Source organism: Nanorana parkeri, unplaced genomic scaffold, assembly GCF_000935625.1.
Source record: "Nanorana parkeri isolate BGI_ZX_2015 unplaced genomic scaffold, ASM93562v1 scaffold130, whole genome shotgun sequence".
Classification (NCBI taxonomy): Eukaryota; Metazoa; Chordata; class Amphibia; order Anura; family Dicroglossidae; genus Nanorana; species Nanorana parkeri.
Window position 1 is genome coordinate 1,294,287 of NW_017306398.1, and position 21,758 is coordinate 1,316,044.

The 21,758-nt window shown below is 44.3% G+C and overlaps 1 protein-coding gene across 3 annotated transcripts in view; it reads left to right on the forward strand.

Annotated features, from left to right (window-relative positions):
* FAM131B (family with sequence similarity 131 member B) overlaps positions 1 to 3,617 on the forward strand; it is a 59,643-nt gene extending 56,026 nt beyond the window's left edge. For all 3 annotated transcript variants that reach the window (XM_018553828.1, XM_018553829.1, XM_018553830.1), the window contains 2 exons: positions 1,675 to 1,806; positions 3,074 to 3,617. In XM_018553828.1, coding sequence (XP_018409330.1) covers positions 1,675 to 1,806; positions 3,074 to 3,459 — 518 coding nt within the window. In that variant the 3' untranslated portion in view covers positions 3,460 to 3,617. The remainder of the gene's footprint in view (positions 1 to 1,674; positions 1,807 to 3,073) is intronic.
* Positions 3,618 to 21,758: the final 18,141 nt, after the last annotated feature.

Below are 21,758 nucleotides of genomic sequence, written 5' to 3' on the forward strand. Positions count from 1 at the left end.
CCACCGTACAACGTTCGCATCACCTTCGTAAAAAAAGACGTCACCACTTTCAGCATAAATTAAAGAAATGGAAGAGGTTGGTTAGTGAAGGTGGCCGCCATCATCAGATGGGGCTGAAGTCACAAAATACGCCGTGTCTTTATTTCAGGGTAGCATGGAAACATATAAAAGAAAGAGATGGCAGAAAAGCACCAAGTGGTCCAACAAGTCCGACCCTGTTTTTTTATTAATATTGGTATTATTATTATTATTATTTATATTGTTATTATTATTAATATTTATGACTAGTATTATTATTATTTATGACTAGTAATATTATTAATATTTATGACTAGTAATATTATTATTATTATTATTTTTACTATTATTTATGACTCATTATTATTATTTATGACTTATTATTATTGTTGTTATTATTATTGTTATTTTTCATAATTTATTTTTGTTATGTCTTAAAACCTTAGTTTGATTTTAGATCTGTATTTACCACAACCATGTTCAAAGCCCCACTCCAGGCAAGAAAAAATAATTGTCTCCCCAATATACTGCCAGGTTTAAATGCTTGCTGAAGCTGAACTCCATAAGTTTTTGGGTGGGAGGGGAGGATTCATCACAACTTTTTATTTTTTATTATTGGTATTTATATAGCACCAACAATTTACACAGCGCTTAACATACAGGGCCAATTAACCTGCCAGCATGCCTTTGGGGTATGGGAGGAAACCCACACACATAGGTTGAACTTGATGGACATGTGTCTTTTTTCAACCTGACTAACTATGTAATAGGGAGAGCATGCTTGTGGATAGTGTCCTGATCAGAATTTGAACCTGGAACCCCCAGCACTGCAAGGCAGGAATGCTACCCACTACACCATTATGCGGGTCAAATAAATTACCTCTAATGCAGAGTGTCTTATGTCTGGGTGGCTGCTCTTTACTGTACAAATCCATCCCTTAGCGATGCCGGACACTACACACAGTGGTGATCTTTTAGCACTCTAAGGATGAGAATCAATGATTGCAACAGTGAAGGATCCTATCCTCCCATTCCTCCCCCCTCATTCATTCAGAAATTGCCTTGTATTGTATGTAGATATGCATATTTAAAGAATTTGCCCAAAAATTTTGTCCAAAATTTGCCAAAAAAGTTATCATTCTCAAGCACAGTTCCCCATGCTAAGAGAATGTTTCACCTGTGAACCAGCAGTCAGGGCCGGATTTCCCACAAGGCCAACCAAGGCCTGGCCTTGGGGCAGCAGGGAGTAGAGAGGCAGCAGAGTTGTGGAATTCCTATCTCCCGATGACCGGACGGCTAGTTGTTTTCTACATTTAGCCCTGCTTTGGGCAAGCAGGGCTAAATGTTCAGTGGGGAATCTGCTGGTTGTTTTGCCATTCTGCCATTCTCCCTTGGGGGAGGGGGAGGTGGCGGTTAGGGCGCATTGAGCAACCTGGCCTTGGGGCAGCAGAGACACTAAATCTGGCCCTGTGTACTCTGTTAGTTCTAAGATCTTGCTGCCATTGACAGCCACAGTTCTCAGTCTGATGATAGTGAACCAATTGTTGATATGAGGTTTGTTATTGACGTAGTCCACGGAACTCTCTGTGCGATCGTGGCCCGCTATCCACCACTTGGTCTTTCTTACATCTTTTCTTCTGTCTTCCATCTTTCAAGGTGTCATGCAGCAATTTGCTATCTCTGAGGCAACGCTAATGGCCTGGTCATCGATGGACGGGGAAGAGGAAAGCGTCAACTCGAACCAGGAGAGGCAGAGTGAAACTTACCAGGAGCTGCTGGAAAATCAGGGTGAGTCCCGCATGGCACAGTGCGGTGGGATTTTTCCGTAAAGGGCAGTGAGGATGAGCAAGGGGCAGTAAGACATAGCAGCCAATCATATCAACATAAGATGAATCTGTTTGCCTGAACTGAGATTCCTTCTGGATCAAGCACATAGTATGTGCCTAAATCTCTGTGAATATTGTCTGATCCTCCCGAAAAACAATTTCCAATAATTCTTTGCTGGGTCATGGATCCAATTTGACCAATAAGGAAGTATTTGAGGGTTAGAGCTTCTGTTTTTGTCTAGGTCCACATTGGAGAGATTTCCCCGCACTTCCTGTCCTGATGAGCGGTGAAGTTTGTCCCATTTTTACAAAATGTAAAAAGTTCACCAATGCATTTTGGCAAAATCTTACCAATGGAAAAGAAAATTTGGGAAAATTGATTTCCTCATCAGAATATTTTTGGTAAATGCCTTTAGTCAATTTTAGGCGAGTTTTGCCGATAAAATAAATAATTGAGCCAAACTTCACCGCTCATCAGGACAGGAAGTGCGGGGAAATCTCTTCAATGTGGACCTAGACAAAAACACATTTTTATTATAATTGGGACAGGTTTAAGCCCCTGTCAATTTTTTATTGCCATCTGTGTGGGCTTAAGATAGATTTTAACTCAGTAACACAAAATTATGTAATACTGAGCATTTAAAAATGTAAAAAATATATTTTATGGCACTGAAATAATAACAGAAAAAATCCACAAAAATGCAAAACTTTCTCATTAATCTGAATATTTTTTCACACATATACAATGGAAAATTTTATACTTGCCTATCGGTAATTTTCCTTTCCTGGTGCCAATACATGGCAGCATACAGGGGGCGGAGCCATACCCATTGTATGCTGCCATGTATTGGCATCAGGAAATATATATATACACTATATTGCCAAAAGTATTGGGACACCCCTCCAAATCATTGGATTCAGGTGTTCCGTGAAATTTCCTTGCTTCTAAATATTCCGCGGTCACCTGTTACTGGGATTATAACAAAGTGGAAGCAACTGGGAACAACAGCAACTCAGCCAGGAAGTGGTAGGCCATGTAAAATGACAGAGTGGGGTCAGCGCATGCTGAAGCGCACAATGCGCAGAAGTCGCCAACTGTCTGCAGAGTCAATAGCTACAGACCTCAAAACTTCGTGTGGCCTTCAGATTGAATATTAACGTTCTGTTTTTCCTGTTTGTCTTTGTCCTCCCTGTGCGTTCCCTCTTCTCATTTCTCTATCTGTGTATAGATAACTTTGCACAGGCGCATTCAGAATGTTGGCCGCACTCTTACGTGTCCCAAGGACTGTACTGCCTCGGCTCCTCGGAGGCATGGGCTAGCAGCGAGCATTCTCTCACAGTGTCCCCAGCGCCCACAGGAGGAATTGGCATCATAAACCCCGGGCCCGAGCTGGAAGAGAGACCGCTCGAGAATATCTGCGAGATTGCCCCTCAGCTGCTGCACTCCAAAATATCCCCCTTAGAAGAAGATGACGCCGTGTGTCACGATTTGCAGTCCCTGTCTCCGGCCCGCGAGGAATGCGACAGCCTCCCACACAGCCGGAAGGTGTCAGATGTGGCAACGTCCGGGGTGCAGTCCGGCGAGGAGGAGGAAGAACGGGAAGGAGAGAACTAAGTCCATCAGGTGGAACCGGGAGGATGGAGAAATGCTAGAGGATTACGCGAGAGAGTGTCGCTGCACAATGTGAGCCGGGGGTCATTTATCAAACTCTTCCACGCGACAAACTTTTTTTTTTTTTTTCTTCAAATTAATTTTTCAAAATAAGGGGAAAAAAACAGCTCTCTGCAGACAAAAAATATATTTTTTAAAAATTAACAAAAAAATTAATTGAACGAAAAAATCTTACAAAATATTTTTTACGCACTACCGAGTTTGTAGGAATTTTGCTTTTAAGCTTTTTTTTAACTTTAAAGAAGCCAAGCCTACTATCTTTTAAGTGAAGCTTTGCCCCTTTCTGTGAAAAGATCAGCCTTATGGTGTCTGCATGCTGCTAACTGCCGGGTACCTGTGACATTTTCAATAACTGCCATGGCCCCTCTTCTTGATTACCATTATTTTTAGCTGACCAGGTTGGAACCAAAAAGAAAACTCAACAGGGAAAGTTCAACCTTGCAAGAACTTTGCATTAATCAATAGCATTTACCAAAGGGTGCGTGCACCCACAGGCAGGGCCGGATTTCCCACAAGGTCAACCAAGACCCGGCCTCGGGGCAGCAGGGAGTAGAGGGGCAGCAGGGGTGTAGAATTCCTATCTCCCGATGCCACTGACATGCAGTTCCGGGCGCCAGGTGGGTAGTTGTCGTCTACATTTAGCCCTGCTTTGGGCAAGCAGAGCTAAATGTTCAGCGGGGAAGCCGCCGCTTGTTTTGTACAAGTGATCCCGGCAATGTCACCAAGATCACTTGTATGCAGTCTGCAGGTCTGCCATTCTCCATTGGGGGGGGTGGGGCGGTTGGCTTTATAAATCACTGAAATGGCACCTTTTACAAAAATTGTAGAGACAGAATATTTTTAAAAGACATTTGCTCCAAATATATTTTTTCCCCAAATTTTGACCTTACCAAGTTTATCAATCAGGAGACAAATGGCAGGGGAAAAAGTAAAAATATAGTGAAATTTAGGAAGGGAATCCTTAAGTAACTTTTTTTAATAGATAAGTCCCATAGTCCAGAAGTGTGTTTTCGGTACAGACCTTAGGTCATAGTTCCAATTGCACCAATGCACCTAAAAATGTCAATTGGATATAAAGATATTCCATCACCTTTTCAATTTTAAAGATCAGCTCCTTAATTGGTAGGCAACTTTTTTTTTTTGTTTTGGGGGGGGTTAACGACAAATCACCACATTGGTTAAAAAAACAAAAGCAGTTTTTATTTGATTATGCTGTGTTCATCAAGATGTTACGTTTGCATTTCTTATATATCGAATAGGTGTGGTCCTTCATGGGCAACAAATAGCTATTGAAACATTACAAAAATTACTGCAAACTTAAAAATATTTATTTCTTTTCATAAAACTGTATTTTTTTCTCAAATTTATTTTATTCTTTTTTGTAATTTAAAAATATGAATGGTAAATGGAGGTGAACGGCTCCCTGGTTGAGAAAGGCTGGTTGGCGCCATTTTGTTTCCCTTTTTTGGTCCCTGGTGAACTTAATAGAGCTCCAATGTTACCTCTAACACCGACTTCTTGATGAGTTTCTCTTATATGGCGCGTGGTTCCCATGCTGTAAAATTTTTCTGTAAGCATGCGCTTGAAAATTGCTGAGAGGGCTCGAGAACCGTTTTTTACTCCATCATATGGATTTGATTATATTTTTTTCATCAAGATCATTGAAGAGGCAAGAGCAAGATAACAACACCAAACTAATCAAAGGAAAAAGTCCAACTGCTTTCAAGGGGATCCTCTTTTTCCCTCTTGATGCTGTTATGTTGCACCTATGGTTGGAAGCATCCCATGATATGGACATGGTGGATTCCATTTATGGAAATAATTGGTATCTTTAAGAAGACTTCCTTGACATCTGGATGTTAACGCCTCTTTTCATGACTCCCATCAATTCATGTATTCCCCAAAAATTGTGATACTCTGGTTATTTTTGTTTCTTTTTTTTGATGCCCGTGAAGTGGATTTGATAAATGACCCCCACCCCCCCCTCCCCCCCGACCAACCAACTCCAAGGTGTGAGAGAGTTGACGTCAAGATTAGGATCTACGCCATCTTCGATGTCAAACGGATCCGGTCTGTCTACCTGTCCTGCCACCCAATGCAGAAAAGTCTTCCCTTGCTCCAGGAGAGAAATAACTGCCGCCTTTCATCCCCCTTGGCATCTGTAAGAGGAATCCATGACACTAAGCTCCAATCTTGCCCTCTCTCGGGGTCTTGCAATCTTGACCGGAGACAGGCTCAGGTGTCGGAAGCACAGACTGCTCCATTTGTGTGGGAGGTCTCGCATGCCTTAAAGTGATCTCCCTAAAATCTCCCGACTATCTTTTGCCAAACTGCCCATCCCACAAAAGAAAAAAAAAACTTTAATCTGCATTCCTGCCAAAGACCACAGAGCATCACCCTTCATTAACTCGTTGCCTGCCAAAGGTCTAATGGGCATTGTGTTTCATCCGCTTGCCAACTGTTCCCCATCTCATACGATTACAGGGCATTTAAACAACACTGTTTTTGTTTCTGTTTTTTTATTTAAATAACTCATTGTCATGAATTGGCTTGCTGGTGAAATGTATGTGCAACAAATGCTCCATTAACCTTGCCAGTGCTGGTGTCCTCAACAAAGTTTTGTACAAAGCGCTTACGGTTTGTCTGTTTGCATTTTAGTCTTGCCGAAAACCTGCAGAGCATCACGTTGTTAGCCTTTCTTCCTGCCTTTTGGTCCTACCGGGACAGGTGGGTGGGTCCATCTAGGCCTGGGGGGGTCTAGGGCAGATCATTCTTAGGGCAGTCAAACAACTGACCCCTTATGTAATAATAAGTTCTTGCAGATTGTTTTGCTTTCTGAAGACTTGCGCAGGAAATAATTTTTCAGGGAATTAACATTTTTACTTCTGTGGAATAATTTATTACGAACATACACTGCCTGGCCAAAAATAAAAGTCACACACTCTAATATTTAATTGGACGGCCTTTAGCTTTGATTACGGAATGCATGCGCCGCATCATTTCCATCAGCTTATACAATGTGACATAATTTATTTACATCCAGAGTTGCATTAACATTTCACTAAGATCTTGGGGTGATGATGGGAGAGTCGGACCTCTGCGTAAAATATTCTCCAGCACATCCCAAAGATTCTCAATGGGGTTAAGGTTTGGACTCTGTGGTGGCCAATCCATGTGTGACAATGATGTCTCATGCTCCCTGAACCACTCTTTCACAATTTGAACCCGATGGATCCCGGCATTGTCATCTTGGAATATGCCCAATGTGCCATCAGGGAAGAAAAACATTGATTGCAAAACCTGGTCATTCAGTATATTCGGGTAGACAGCTGACCTCATTTTTGGGGACATAACGTTGCTGAATCTAGACCAATGGAAGGCTTTTTCCTATTTGCTTAGCTAAATCCAAGCGGTAACTTTTTTCTGGCCATGTAGTGTATGGTTTCCTGTTTACATAGCTGGTTGTCCATATAGATTTGTGGTTAAATGGTTATAGGGGTGACATGATGCCCCCATAGTTAAAGGCCAGCCCTGAGCAGGAGTGACAAATCCAGTATAGGTCAGGAACTAGTCAGCCCAGCCCAGTCGTAATTTTTAGTTGTAAAGACATATGTGAGTCCATTGTCAAGAGATTGTAAATAAAAGTCTACTGTCTGAATTTTTTTTTAGGCGCATTGGCAACCTGACTCCTGAGAGTAGTCTAGTCCAGGGTTGGGCAACTGCGGCCTTCCAGCTGTGCTTTAACTACGAATCCCAACATGTCTCTGCCTTTGGGAGTCATGCCTGTAACTGTCAGTCTTGCAATGCCTCATGGGACTTGTACTTTCCCAACAGCTGCAGGGCCGCTTTTGCCCATCCATGGTCTAGAGCAGTGGTTCTCAACCTGTGTATCCTCGGGACCCACATTTGTCCTTGGTCATTGAGTTGTAACCCAAGTCGCACTGCAATGGAACACACAGCATTGCGGTACTGCGCGCTCCGGTGCGGGGCGATTGAACTGTGGGCAGAAGGTGTGTTTGGCGTGCCGCACCAGGACCAGTAGGTGCGATTGCATGGTACAGTACGTTATTCGCACAGGGCTGTTCGATTAACACACTGTATTAGTGTGAACAGGCCCTCAGAAACACTGACAGACACCAAGTGTCCCTACATTACGAGAACTGGAGTGGATCCTCAGCCTGGGGTCTAGTGTGGGCTGCTGTGCTGTGATGGAGCTCCATCCATATGTACATTGCTTGCACAGCTCCCTTGCGTGCCCTTTAGAGATGCCGGGAGCCAGAACGTGATGCCACTCCGGTCCAGACACCTCTACAGGACATGCTGTAAGCAATGCACGTATGGCTGGAGCTCCCTTGCGGCCATAGCCCCAGCCCACCCCACCTCAAGCTGACACTTGGCGCCGAGCAGCATATGAATGGCTGTTTGGCGCGGGAACTCACAGTGCTGCGCAAGGGGGAGGCTGAGAAAACTCTCACCTAGAAAAGTGGAAGGCACGTGGCGACCCACTGAACACACGGGGTCACGACCCACCAGTTGAGAACCAAGGGTCACTCTAGACCATTTTATGAACATGTATCCTCATATCTCTATGAACACAGTTGTGATGGCATTATGAGTTATCCAGTCCGGGATACATAAGGTCAAAATGCAAAAAGAAAATATGTGCCGTCGTCTTAAGTGTCTCTATATCAGCTTTTACATAGAATGTACAATGGGTTTTTTTTTATTTTCTTCATTTATTTTCTTTATTATTTTTAGGGTTTTTTTTTTGCATCTACAGTTTTAATTAGGAAGACGTGAAATATTACTGTACATACAATATGTATTTTTTATGTAAGTGTCAAGATAAAAAAACAAAAGCACTCCCTTTCTGATGCTGGAAAACCCAGCTCTGCTTTGGAAGAGCAGGAGAGTTCAGATTACACAGAGTGCTGAATTACTCAAAGGAGGGAAACACCCCTCTGTCCTCCTCAGCAAAGGTGGAGCCACTTTAATTAGTCTCCTCCTTGTTACTGGGCTTTCTTCTAAGAGAACCTAACATGCTTCGCAAACTGAATGTCCTTAGGCCGCCCTATTGTATGAAGTCTGAAGAAGGGATCTATTGTGTGATGTGTTCTTATATATGGTGGTTCACCCAGACACGTGCTGTACCAGCTCTTGAAATGTATTCATGTAACTGTTTCTACCATTATATCACCCCCAAAAAATTACAAACCTATTCTTGTTGGGTATGATACACTCATCAAGAATGTGTTTGATATCTGCCTCCTATTGAAGGCCGAAATGTATACGGGGCGCGGAATAGATGGAGATCGGAGAATTAAAGGGTTAGTCCACCAGAAAGTGATACCTCGGTGTTTGAGAAATGTTGAGTTTTCTCAGAGACTCTAATTGTAAAATCTCTGTGTTGAGTTCTCAGAGCTGTACACCTGCTGTGTCCATTATGAGGGGTTCCCACCGTTCCAGGGCTGAATTTCCGGGTCTGTACACCTGCTGTGCCCGTTATGAGGGGTTCCCACCATTCTAGGGCTGAGTTTCCGGGTCTGTACACCTGCTGTGCCCGTTATGAGGGGTTCCCACCATTCTAGGGATGAGTTTCCGGGTCTGTACACCTGCTGTGCCCATTATGAGGGTTTCCCACCATTCTAGGGCTGAGTTTCCGGGTCTGTACACCTGCTGTGCCCATTATGAGGGGTTCCCACCATTCCAGGGCTGAGTTCCCGGGTCTGTACACCTGCTGTGCCCATTATGAGGGTCTCCCACCATCCCTGTGCTTAGTTCCCGGGTCTGTATACCTGCTGTACCCATTATGAGGGTCTCCCACCATCACTGTGTTGAGTTCCCGGGTCTGTACACCTGCGGAAATGCTTCCTCCTGCCTGCAACAGACTGATGACCTAGGAAGCTAATTTTTTGGGAGAATAATACTGTTGCTGGCTATTGTGACGTGCCAGTAAATGATTTTCTTCCTGAAAGGTACACGTTATTCCTCCGTAGCGAAGACTTCTGGATCTGCAATCGAATGCAACTTTTTTTGTTTTAGCTTTAATTTTGCAGACTACAAATTTTCAGGCTGTCGTGTGGCCCTGCAAAGTCTCAGATTCCCCAACTGCCCAGCTTCTTGGGACAGGAAAGAGGGACCCCCATAATACAAAGTATATAGGCAATAGACTCCTCCCCTAACCACGCCCGCCAGAGTGAATACTTTGTTGGTTAAAGCAACTGATTTTTTTTCCCTCCGATATCTACTCTTCGTTATTCTAGCGTATGATAATAAAAATGCAATAATGTAGATGTTTGGTTTCCTTAAATACAATGTAACAATTTTCAAAGATAAAAGAAATACATTTTTTAAATCAATATATTTACATGAAACCAAAAAGAGGGACAACTGGGGAGAAAGAGGGGCAACTGGGGGAGGAAAGGGGGACAACTGGGGGAGAAAGAGGGGCAACTAGGGGAGGAAAGGGGGGCAACTGGGGAGGAAAGGGGGACAACTAGGGGAGAAAGAAAGATGGACAACTGGGAGAGGAAAGAGAAACAACTGGGGGAGGAAAGTGGGGCAACTAAGTAGGAGAGAGGGACAACTGCCCAGATAGCGAGGATAACTTGCCACAAACTTGTGGCAGGGTTAAATTGTAATTCTTGTTAACTTGCTGCACACATTCCTGGCAAGTTGTAGACTTGCAGAACACTCGCAGTACAAGTTCTAGGTGACACTTTTTGAATTTGTAGCAAATTTGCTTGGCAAGTGCTGCCGGTCTTAGCAAGAGCTCTGCAAGCTCGCTGGTCTGGAGACTCGCAATGCAGACTTGCTGTAATTGTGCAACAAAATTGTGAAGCTCGGCACGTCTGCAATAGTTTAGCAAGTCATTTTCAAACTTGCAACTCAACTGCTTGCTATCTGGGTGGAAGGAAAGAGCAACGTCTGGGGGAGGAAAGAAGAACAACTGGGAGAGGAAAGATGGACAACGGGGGGAGGAAAGAGGGGCAACTGGAGAGGAAAGAGGGACAACTGGGGAGGAAAGATGGACAACTGGGGAGGAAAGATGGACAACGGGGGGGGGGAAAGTGGGGCAACTGGGGAGGAGGGGTGTTTGTAGTCCAAATCAGCCTGGGGTGACAACGTTGCTCCTCCATATACAGTACAGTAAGCAGGGGCGTCCCGAGGACGGGTGTCACCCGGAGCGGTTACCGGGTGACACCCCGCCGTGACGTCACCGCGCATGTGCGGCGATCTTATTGATACCTGCCAGCGGCCATCTTGGTGGTGGACGCCGGCAGAGAGAGGAGGGGACAGTCACCCGGCGGGATAAGGTATGTCACCGGGTCCTCTCCTCTCTCCCGAAACTGCAGACATCCCAACTCTCCCAGACGCTCCGAGAGTCTCACGCTATTAGATAGCGGCTCCCGGCCGCCCTGGAGAGAAACACTTCCTCCCGGAAAGGTTTGATCTGCTCGATCGAGCAGATTAAACCTTTCCCTGCGATCGGTTTTTTTTTCTGACATCGGGAGCCGCGGCCCGACCGTCAGTCAGAAAAGCAAAAAAAAAAGGCATACGAATGCATTGCTAGATTCCTATTGGCTATTGCAGTTTGCAATAGCCAATGGGGACACTGGCCCAACTTTGTATGGATTTCCTCTCACTTCCTGTTGCATCTCTGAGAGAGGAAGTGAAGGGAAATCTTCCATTGGGGACACCGGCCTAACTTTGTATGGATTTCCTCTCACTTCCTGTTGCATCTCTGAGAGAAGAAGTGAAGGTAAATCTTCCTATGGGGACACCGGCCTAACTTTGTATGAATTTCCTCTCACTTCCTGTTGCAGCTCTGAGAGAGGAAGTGACGGGAAATACAAAAAAATGACAGTGGTTTTATCCCTTCCAAAGAGTTTTGGCTGTACTGACACTTTAAAGGAGAACTATGGGGTCAGGGCTTTTCCCCATAGTTCTACTAAGGGTCACGGTTGTACACAAACTAGCGTCCTCCCATGACCCAAAGCTCAGTATACCGCGAGCTACAGCTCCCTATATACTGAGACTGACGCAGCCGGGACGGATCCCGACATTACTGTCTAGATCCACCCAGCTGCATGATTGACAGCTGACTCTGCCTATCAAGAGACAGAGCCAGCTGTGCCCGCCCCCTCCCCCGTCCGTTCCGCCAATCAGCGCTGGAGGATCGAACAGGGGAGGGGGGAAACCCTGCAGGGAGCAGTGAGTGACAGTCACGGCTCTCTGCAGGGATAGATCGAGAAGTGAGCGAGCGCCGGTATGTGTTCTCTCACTTCCCGATCTATTGAGCCGACCTGTGACAGTCTCATTGTCACAGGTCAGCTAGAACTATGAGGCTGAGTGATTTTCCTCACCTCATAGTTCTCCTTTAATTATAGTTCATGTTCTCAGTAATAATGTATAAAATTATCTGTATTTATTATCTATAAAACGTTTCCATTGATAACAATTATAGATGACGGTAGACTCTACAGCATACAATATATAGTATAGCCGTGTATATATAATGTATATTGGACTGTCAGCGGCATATACTGTATACTGTGTGATATATATGATGTGTACATAGGAGATCATTCCATTCTATACATTGTATATATTGGAGTGCTGTACAATGGGATGCGTAATGGTTTTGGAAGGCAATGACTCGCCGGGTCCAAAGATCGGACTGCGCTCTGCACCATGGGAAGTCTGTGACCTTGGATGAAATGTGGGCTGCTCTAGGGACCGGCCCGAGTTTTGGAGGTCTCGATTCTGCTGCAAAATTGCTGATTTTGACAATATTTCAGGGAAGTCATATTTGTATATATTAATAAAGCTGGAAGTGTGAAAGAAAAAAAAAAACAGATCAGTCCCTGTCACTTTAAGGCATTTGGGGGGAATTTATCAAAACTGGAGCCGACAAAATTTGGAGAGGCTGTGCACAGCGACCAATCAGCTTCTCTCTTCAGTTTGTTCAGTTAAGATTTGAAAACGAAAGAGAGAAGCTGATTGGTTGCCGTGCACAGCCGTTCCAGATTTTGATAAATTCCCCTCAAACGCGCTCACAGCCATTGCTCCCGCCCTTTAGAAACGGACGTCTTTAGCAATGGATTCGAAGTCCATTCATTAGAATCTGAATGAGAAGGTGAACCGAGGACACGGATAAGTCTCCATCACTTCACCCAAAGTACTGAATGAATAAATCTTCATTGACCTGACAAAGATGCAAAGAGAGAAATAACAATACTTCTATGTCCTTTCCCTTTGTTGCATTTATTGTGTTATTTGTAGACATGTGCGATTCGTTTCGTTACGAATTGAAATTCGTACCAATTTCCTGAAATTTCGGATCCGAATTTCTTTGAAACAGGAACTAATATTACCCCTGTAAATGAGGTTGAACAACATGACAAGATTTTTTTTATCCGAAATACGAAATTCCGCTGCTGCTGATGCATTACAATACAGGCAGGAAATACGAAATTCCGTTAACGTATTTTTGTTCCGTTACGAACATTCGTTATGATGAAGTTAAAAAGCAAAAATACCTTTGTTAATATGCTGGGGTCGATGGTAGCTTTTTTTTTAATCCGAAATACGAAATTCGGATCCGAAATCCGTTAACGGAATTTCGTATTTCGGATTAAAAAAAAAACTACCATCAACTCCAGTATATTAACAAAGGTATTTTTGCTTTTTAACTTCATCATAACGAATGTTCGTTGTTATGAAAATGTGACGAAACTAACAAAAATTCGTATTTCGTACGAATCCGAATTGAGTTTCGGACACGAATTACGAAATACGAAATAACGGATATTCCGAAACAAAACTAAATACATTTTTTGACGGCGCACAAGTCTAGTTATTTGAGGGGGGTTTTTAAGACAAAAAAAGTCCAAATAACTTTAAAAAATGTAAAGACCCGTTATCATATGCCCAGTGCTAAAAAGGCAAAGGTGATATTATTATTATTATTATTTTTTATTAGGGATGTACCGATACTGGTATTTTGGTATTGAGTAGGAGTACCCATATTTTTTTTTGGTACTCGCCGATACCGAATACTGATACCGGAAGTCCCATTCAGGAAGCCAGACGGCATGTGATGACTCGCCACCTGGCTTCCCGATCAGCACGGAAACCGTCCCCATGCTTCTCCTCACTAACTGACGACTAAGCATGGAGCCGGCTTTCTGGCCGATCAGGAAGCTGGGCGCGTGTAATGACGCTGGTGCCCGGTTTTCTGATTGGCTGGAAACCGGCTCCATGCTCCCTTGTCATGAGGTGACGAGAGAGCATGAAACCAGCTTCCCAGCCAGAAAGCCGGGCACCGCGTTATTACACAGCGCCTGGCTTCCTGATTAGCCAGCTTCCCAACCAATCAGGAATCCGGGGAGCAAGTCATTACATGCTGCCCGGCTTCCTGATTGGCCGGGAAGCCGGCTCCATGCTCCCTCATCACAAGTGTAGTGACTCGCTGCCCTGCTTCCTGATACCGGAAGTCTCAGTCTAGGCTAGACATGTGCGATTCGTTTAGTTACGAATCGAAATTCGTACGAATTTTCCTGAAATTCCAAATTTCAGAGCATCCGAAATCCGATTGGCAGTTTCCGAATTATATCCGAAATACGAAATTCCGTTAACGAATTTCGGATAAGGCAGCAGAGCATTTGGAGCGAGTACTCGCCCAAATACTGGGCATGGCCACCGATACCGATACTAGTATCGGTAGCGGTGCATCCCTCATTTTTTATTTTTATTACTATTATTATTACTATTATTATTATTACTATTATTATTACTATTATTATTATTGTTATTATTATTATTATTATATTACATTCTTTGAGATCTCTATTATAGACATATTGCTTTCTAATATTCTAATAACATTATAACACAATCTATTATATCCATATTATATGATATTATTATGTGTATACCATGAAGTCTATATGATGGTCGTTGTACTATATACTATGTATTCATGGCGATACGTTAGTTTGCAGCACTTCAAGCCCATCACAGGATATGTGGGGCGCAAAGACTAAATGTGAATTTCCCTGTAATTTCCCACGTTACCCCACCTACTTCTCACCCTAACACCAAGGGTGTCTATTTATAAACCATATTCCATTCACTCTGTGGATATCTGGGAACATTCGTTTTGGGTGAATAATGGCAAAAAAATGATGGACACTAGATGGCACTGAGGAGCACTGGAAATATGTACTCATGTCCTATGCTCATCAGCTCCACCTGGTGGCCACAATGTATATTTACAACAATACACTACATTAGGACCAGGACACGCCATCTAGTGGCCATAATTTATTATTACAACAATACATTCGAACTGTGAAAAATATATTAACAACATTCATTGTTGCCATTATTCACCCCCAAAATGAATGTTCACGTGTATAATTTAAAATTGTGTATAAATGGACCCCTTAGCCTAAAATTTACCTTTAACACACCTCCCCATCTCTGAAATTGAACCCTTTAATGATAACTTTAAAAAAAAACAAAAACAAACTCCAAACACCTAACTGTATTCCGCCCCTGAACCCGCTAACTTCTAACCCTAATCCTAACTATGGCTTAACCCAAAAAACGAAACTGCCTATAGGTGTATCATCTTCTGACATCTATAGGTATATCATCTTATACTATCTATAGGAATATCATCTTATAACATCTATAGGTATATCATCTTATACTATCTATAGGTATATCATCGTATACCATCTATAGGTATATCAGCTTATACTATCTATAGGTATATCATCTTATACTATCTATAGGTATATCATCTTATACTATCTATAGGTATATCATCTTATACCATCTATAGGTATATCATAGGAATCTAGGTTTACACTTCCAAGTGAAAGAGAAAATCCATTGACAGTTGTCTCTCTGATCATAACTCTTGTTTCTCAGTGCCCTGCGTTCTCTCCCAGAGCTGGTGGCGGGAAGACCCCTCCTGCATGTCACCTCAGCACAAGGAGCTGCCTGTGCATAAACTACAGTCCCCATGCTCTCTAAGGACTAATGAAACAATGGTGCATCTGATTGGCCGTCACCACCCCTGTCACCTGGGAGCCTGTAGACAGCCATGAGCGGGCCTGGAGCAGGCAGGGCCAATATGAGCGTGACAATGCCACCATCATTTCTCAAAAGCGGTCTAGCGTTGTCACCGTCTGAAAGGTAATGACAGAGAGTCAGACAGATGGCAGATGCAGACGCAATGGCAGAGAGGTATTGACAGGTCATTTGTGGGGTTTATTAGGAGGGTACCAGCACGTAGAGGTAACTTTAACATATCAACTTTACATTTTGCCTATAGTTCCGATGTTCAACTATCGGGGCGATAATTACTTTACCCCGTGCCCATTCTTAGCACGTCCTGCCTGCCCCAAGTCTTTTAATCCTAAATACCCCTTCTTTGCATTAACAGCCTCAAGCATCCATGATACAATGTATATGTTATCGGATTTCTTTCTATTTGTGGCCCATGGCACCCATGCTACAATATTAATATTATTGGATTTCTTTCCATTAATAGCATCCATGATACAATGTATATATTATATATTATTGGATTTCTTTGCATTTGCAGCCTATGGCATCCGTGCTACAATATTAATATTATTGAATTTTGATAAATGATATAAAAATTGCGGTTATTGACTATTTCAGTCCTATAATATGGATGAAAATATCACAGGCGCCAAAAAACTTGACAGCTCCCTAACACTCTGGGGCGGCTCCTCACAGTCAGGGCCAACCGGATGTCTATTAGGAACAAAGCAAAAGGAGCACCTACATAGTGTAAAACTGATTTAAAGGAGAACTATGAGGTGAGTGCTTCTCACTCACCTCATAGTTCTAGCCGACCTGTGACAATGAGACTGTCTCAGGTCGGCTCAGTAGATCGGGAGATGAGAGAACACACACCGGCGTTCTCTAACCTCTCGATCCTGTCACGGCTCTCTGCCGTGACAGGGGGAGGGGCTGGATTCCCCTCTCCGATCCGCCAGCGCTGACTGAACGGACGGGGGAGGGAGCGGGTACAGCTGGCTCTGCCTCTAGATAGGCAGAGCCAGCTGTCACTCACGCAGCTGGGCGGATCCAGACATAATTGTCGGGATCCGCTTCAGCTGCGGTGTCTCAGTATATTACTGAGATTAGGGTGACGGGAGGACGCTAGTCTGTGTCCTCCCATTACCCTTAGGAGAACTATGGGGAAAAGCCCTGACCCCATAGTTCTCCTTTAATAAAGGTTAAAATACAGCTGAAAATGTACTTACAAACGGCTGATAAAAACGAGCATTTGAACGCGATAATCTCGAGTTGATCAAGATGGACAAACGGAAAACAAAGTGAGAAATCGGAAGGTACTAGTGCTGAGCCAAAGCCATCTGTACGCTAGTCTTCCTCCGTTTGACGCGTTTCAGAGGTCGAAACCCCTTTCGTCAGGTTTCGCGAGGTTCTGATGAAAAGGGGTTTCGACCTCTGAAACGCGTCAAACGGAGGAAGACTAGCGTACAGATGGCTTTGGCTCAGCACTAGTACCTTCCGATTTCTCACTTTGTTTTCCGTTTGTCCATCTTGATCAACTCGAGATTATCGCGTTCAAATGCTCGTTTTTATCAGCCGTTTGTAAGTACATTTTCAGCTGTATTTTAACCTTTATTAAATCGGTTTTAAACTATGGATATATGTAACTAGCATAAGTGACCCATCCTACAAAGTGTACACTGTATACTTTATAATATTTGCACCTTATCAGAATCAGTGTATACGCTGACTCAACGCGACCCCGCGTTCATATACGATTGCTCATATATTTGGTATTGTAGATGACGCACACGTACGTCCGTCGGATGTCATGTATATCAGTGCGTTGATTGCTTTTTGGCTATTTTGTTAAACTAAATGTACGTATGTTTAAGGGCGCTGCGTTTCGGGCTCTGTACGCTGCAATACCGTGCTCATGTGTGGTTGTAATACCGGCGTTGTGTAAAGCACATGGCCCTAGCGGAATCAACATCATGTCGTCGTAGTATATTCATCACAGCTGTATAGTATGGGACCATATGCCGGTTACGTCATCAACGTATAATGTATAATTCAGATATTCCTCACTTTACCACTTACCTGCTTTGCGACCACTCGCACTTACGATCAGCTCTCCGACCGTACGTGCGGGAACGTGGCAGCGGCAGTACGACGTCTCGCCGGCGGAAGTGCTGTACTCCGTTCTACACTGCGGGTCTTGGTAAGTACTTTTTTGACCGATTTACAGTACACTGTACAGTACTGTACATCTGCAACACCATACAGTACTGTATACGGTTCCTCGCTTAACGACCAATTCGTTTGACGACCTGGACGTAGAAATGGAACTCGGTCGTTAAAGGAGAACTATGGGGTCAGGGCTTTTCCCCATAGTTCTCCTAAGGCTAACGGGAGGACACAAACTAGCGTCCTCCCGTCACCCTAGGCTCAGTATACCGCGAGCTACAACTCTCTATATACTGAGACGCCGCAGCTGAAGCGGATCTTGACAATTATGCCTATCTAGAGGCAGAGCCAGCTGTACCCGCCCCCTCCCCCGTCCGTTCCGCCAGTCAGCCCTGGCGGATCGGAGCGGGGAGGAGGGAATCCAGCCCCTCCCCCTGTCATGGCAGAGAGCCGTGACAGGATCAAGAGGTGAGCGAACGCCGGTATGTGTTCACTCACCTCCCGATCTACTGAGCCGACCTGTGACAGTCTCATTGTCACAGGTCGGCTAGAACTATGAGGATGAGTGAAAAGCACCCCCCTCATTGTTCTCCTTTAACTGAGGAATACCTGTACTACGAAGATATAATAGTGTCGTCTTTCAATCTAAAATATAACATGTGTGTGTGATTCCATGCGTGTACATTATCTGTCTTTGTATATATATTGGCGTATGTTGCTTTTGTTGACATACTCTCATCTGGATGCAATACCATATATTGTATGATACGTTTTATACCGCTTTTAAATATATTACTTGATATTTGTGCGCTACATTGGCTACTTTATATCAGTGCTGATTTTTTATCTCCAACTATTATACAGTAATGTAATAAGTCAACTTGTTGCAATATCTGTAATACGGTTCCTCGCTTAACGACCAATTCGTTTGACGACCTGGACGTAGAAATGGAACTCGGTCGTTAAAGGAGAACTATGGGGTCAGGGCTTTTCCCCATAGTTCTCCTAAGGCTAACGGGAGGACACAAACTAGCGTCCTCCCGTCACCCTAGGCTCAGTATACCGCGAGCTACAACTCTCTATATACTGAGACGCCGCAGCTGAAGCGGATCTTGACAATTATGCCTATCTAGAGGCAGAGCCAGCTGTACCCGCCCCCTCCCCCGTCCGTTCCGCCAGTCAGCCCTGGCGGATCGGAGCGGGGAGGAGGGAATCCAGCCCCTCCCCCTGTCATGGCAGAGAGCCGTGACAGGATCAAGAGGTGAGCGAACGCCGGTATGTGTTCACTCACCTCCCGATCTACTGAGCCGACCTGTGACAGTCTCATTGTCACAGGTCGGCTAGAACTATGAGGATGAGTGAAAAGCACCCCCCTCATTGTTCTCCTTTAACTGAGGAATACCTGTACTACGAAGATATAATAGTGTCGTCTTTCAATCTAAAATATAACATGTGTGTGTGATTCCATGCGTGTACATTATCTGTCTTTGTATATATATTGGCGTATGTTGCTTTTGTTGACATACTCTCATCTGGATGCAATACCATATATTGTATGATACGTTTTATACCGCTTTTAAATATATTACTTGATATTTGTGCGCTACATTGGCTACTTTATATCAGTGCTGATTTTTTATCTCCAACTATTATACAGTAATGTAATAAGTCAACTTGTTGCAATATCTGTAATAATTTCTACATTTCTTGCTATTTTAGGCTAAAAGAAGCTTATAACAGATTGTTGGCACTGGCAGTATCCTTTGATAGGGTGCAGCTGCTGAAAATTTTTCATAAGGAGCTACCACAGCATAATCACAGTGTATGAAATATTGCAGGAGGACTCTGTAAAAGTGTCTCCTGAGAGAAAACCCTCCCCGGGAACTCGGCCTCCTTAAGATGAGATAGAAGGGTTGCCTATAGGGAACGCGGGTCACTGAAAGGTTTTATTGTTGATGCCGAGGATGCCATACGTCATACAGCAGGTTGAATATAAATTTGACCTTAGGAGCTATACATTTTACAGGAGTCAGGGCAAAGAGGACTGTGGGAAATGTGAGTACACACTATAGATGGGTCCGTGGTGCTGATAGGAAGAGTTTTTGAATCTTGAAGATTGAATGGCCTGTATTATATGTATCATCCTTTAGGAAAACTGTTACTGTACACTTTAATGTAATTGAACTGTAACTATTGTGCTTTATGTTACTACTTTGCTTGGCCCTTTTTTTATTGAATTACTAAAGTGTCTGTCCAACCTAATGACCTGGTGGGTTTGAGTTTCCATTGACTGGCATCTTATGTTTTCTTGGGGCCTCCAGTGATCAGAGATCCCTACCATAGTTCTTATCACTGAGCCATATCCGGAATCCCTTTCTCCCACCTGTCTTCTTTTACATTGTTTGATTGCCATCATGTACCCCGGGTATAGAGAATGCCCAGTGACTGAAAGGCATGGGGAGCTGTGTATGTGTCTTGCGCATCCCATGGGCAACATAGATGTTTTATGCCTGGCTGAACTGAACTAGTCCTTTATATCTGTTTTAAAGGAGAACTATGAGGTGAGTGCTTTTCACTCACCTCATAGTTCTAGCCGACCTGTGACAATGAGACTGTCACAGGTCGGCCCAGTAGATCAGGAGGTGAGCGAACACGTACCGGCGTTCGCTCACCTCTCGATCCTGTCACGGCTCTCTGCCGTGACAGGGGAGGGGCTGGATTCCCCCGCTCCGATCCGCCAGCGCTGACTGGCAGAACGGACGGGGGAGGGGGAGGGTACAGCTGGCTCTGCCTCTAGATAGGCAGAGCCAGCTGTCAGTCACGCAGCTGGGCGGATCCCGGCACAATTGTCAGTATTCGCTTCAGCTGCGGCGTCTCAGTATACCGCGAGCAGCAGCTCGCGGTATACTGAGCCTAGGGTGACGGGAGGACGCTAGTTTGTGTCCTCCCGTTACCCTAAGGAGAACTATGGGGAAAGCCTTAACCCCATAGTTCTCCTTTAATAAATCGTTTTGTAAATGGTCAGATTGTAGCGCGTTCCTCGTTGCTCTGTGATTGGACGCTAATTCATCATTCATCCGGACGCAAAGTAACGATTGCATTGCGACTGACTTACAAAGGCCGAACAATATACCAAATTTGCTGCACAGTCATGCGATAAAAGTGCCCTGTTATAGCGTAATGCATCACGTCTAAGTAATATCCGTGTACCGACAGAACTCCTTTTGTACCACTTAAATGTCATCAGCTCAGTCTCCATTGTGTGCTGTAATCATTTTCTACTCTGTCTGTCCTGTGTCTACCTGGGGTGAAATATTTTACCATGAAAAGGACCGGAGAAGTGCCGATGACTCATTGCCCTCTGTAATATCCTGTTTTCCCCCGGAATAGAACATTGATTTATTGTGTTACTAAAGAATAACAATATCTGTATGCGGAGAGGAATTTATCTTTAGTCTCTCCTTCTCGCCCTATCACTCTTAAAGAGGACCTGTACGGTGGAAGCTGTGCCCAGAAAAGGCCAGCAGAGGGCAAAGGGCTTTTGTCACCAGTATTGTCTGTGGTCTCCCTGCCGATGACCTACTTAAAGGAGAACTATGAGGGGGGTGCTTTTCACTCGCCTCATAGTTCTAGCCAACCTGTGACAATGAGACTGTCACAGGTCGGCTCAGTAGATCAGGAGGTGAGCGAACACATACCGGCGTTCGCTCACCTCTCGATCCTGTCACGGCTCTCTGCTGTGACAGGGGAGGGGCTGGATTCCCCCCTCCCCGCTCCGATCCGCCAGCGCTGACTGGCGGAACAGACGGGGGAGGGGGCGGGTACAGCTGGCTCTGCCTCTAGATAGGCAGAGCCAGCTGTCAGTCACGCAGCTGGGCGGATCCAGACATAATTGTCAGTATTCGCTTCAGCTGCGGCGTCTCAGTATACCGCGAGCAGCAGCTCGCGGTATACTGAGCCTAGGGTGACGGGAGGACGCTAGTTTGTGTCCT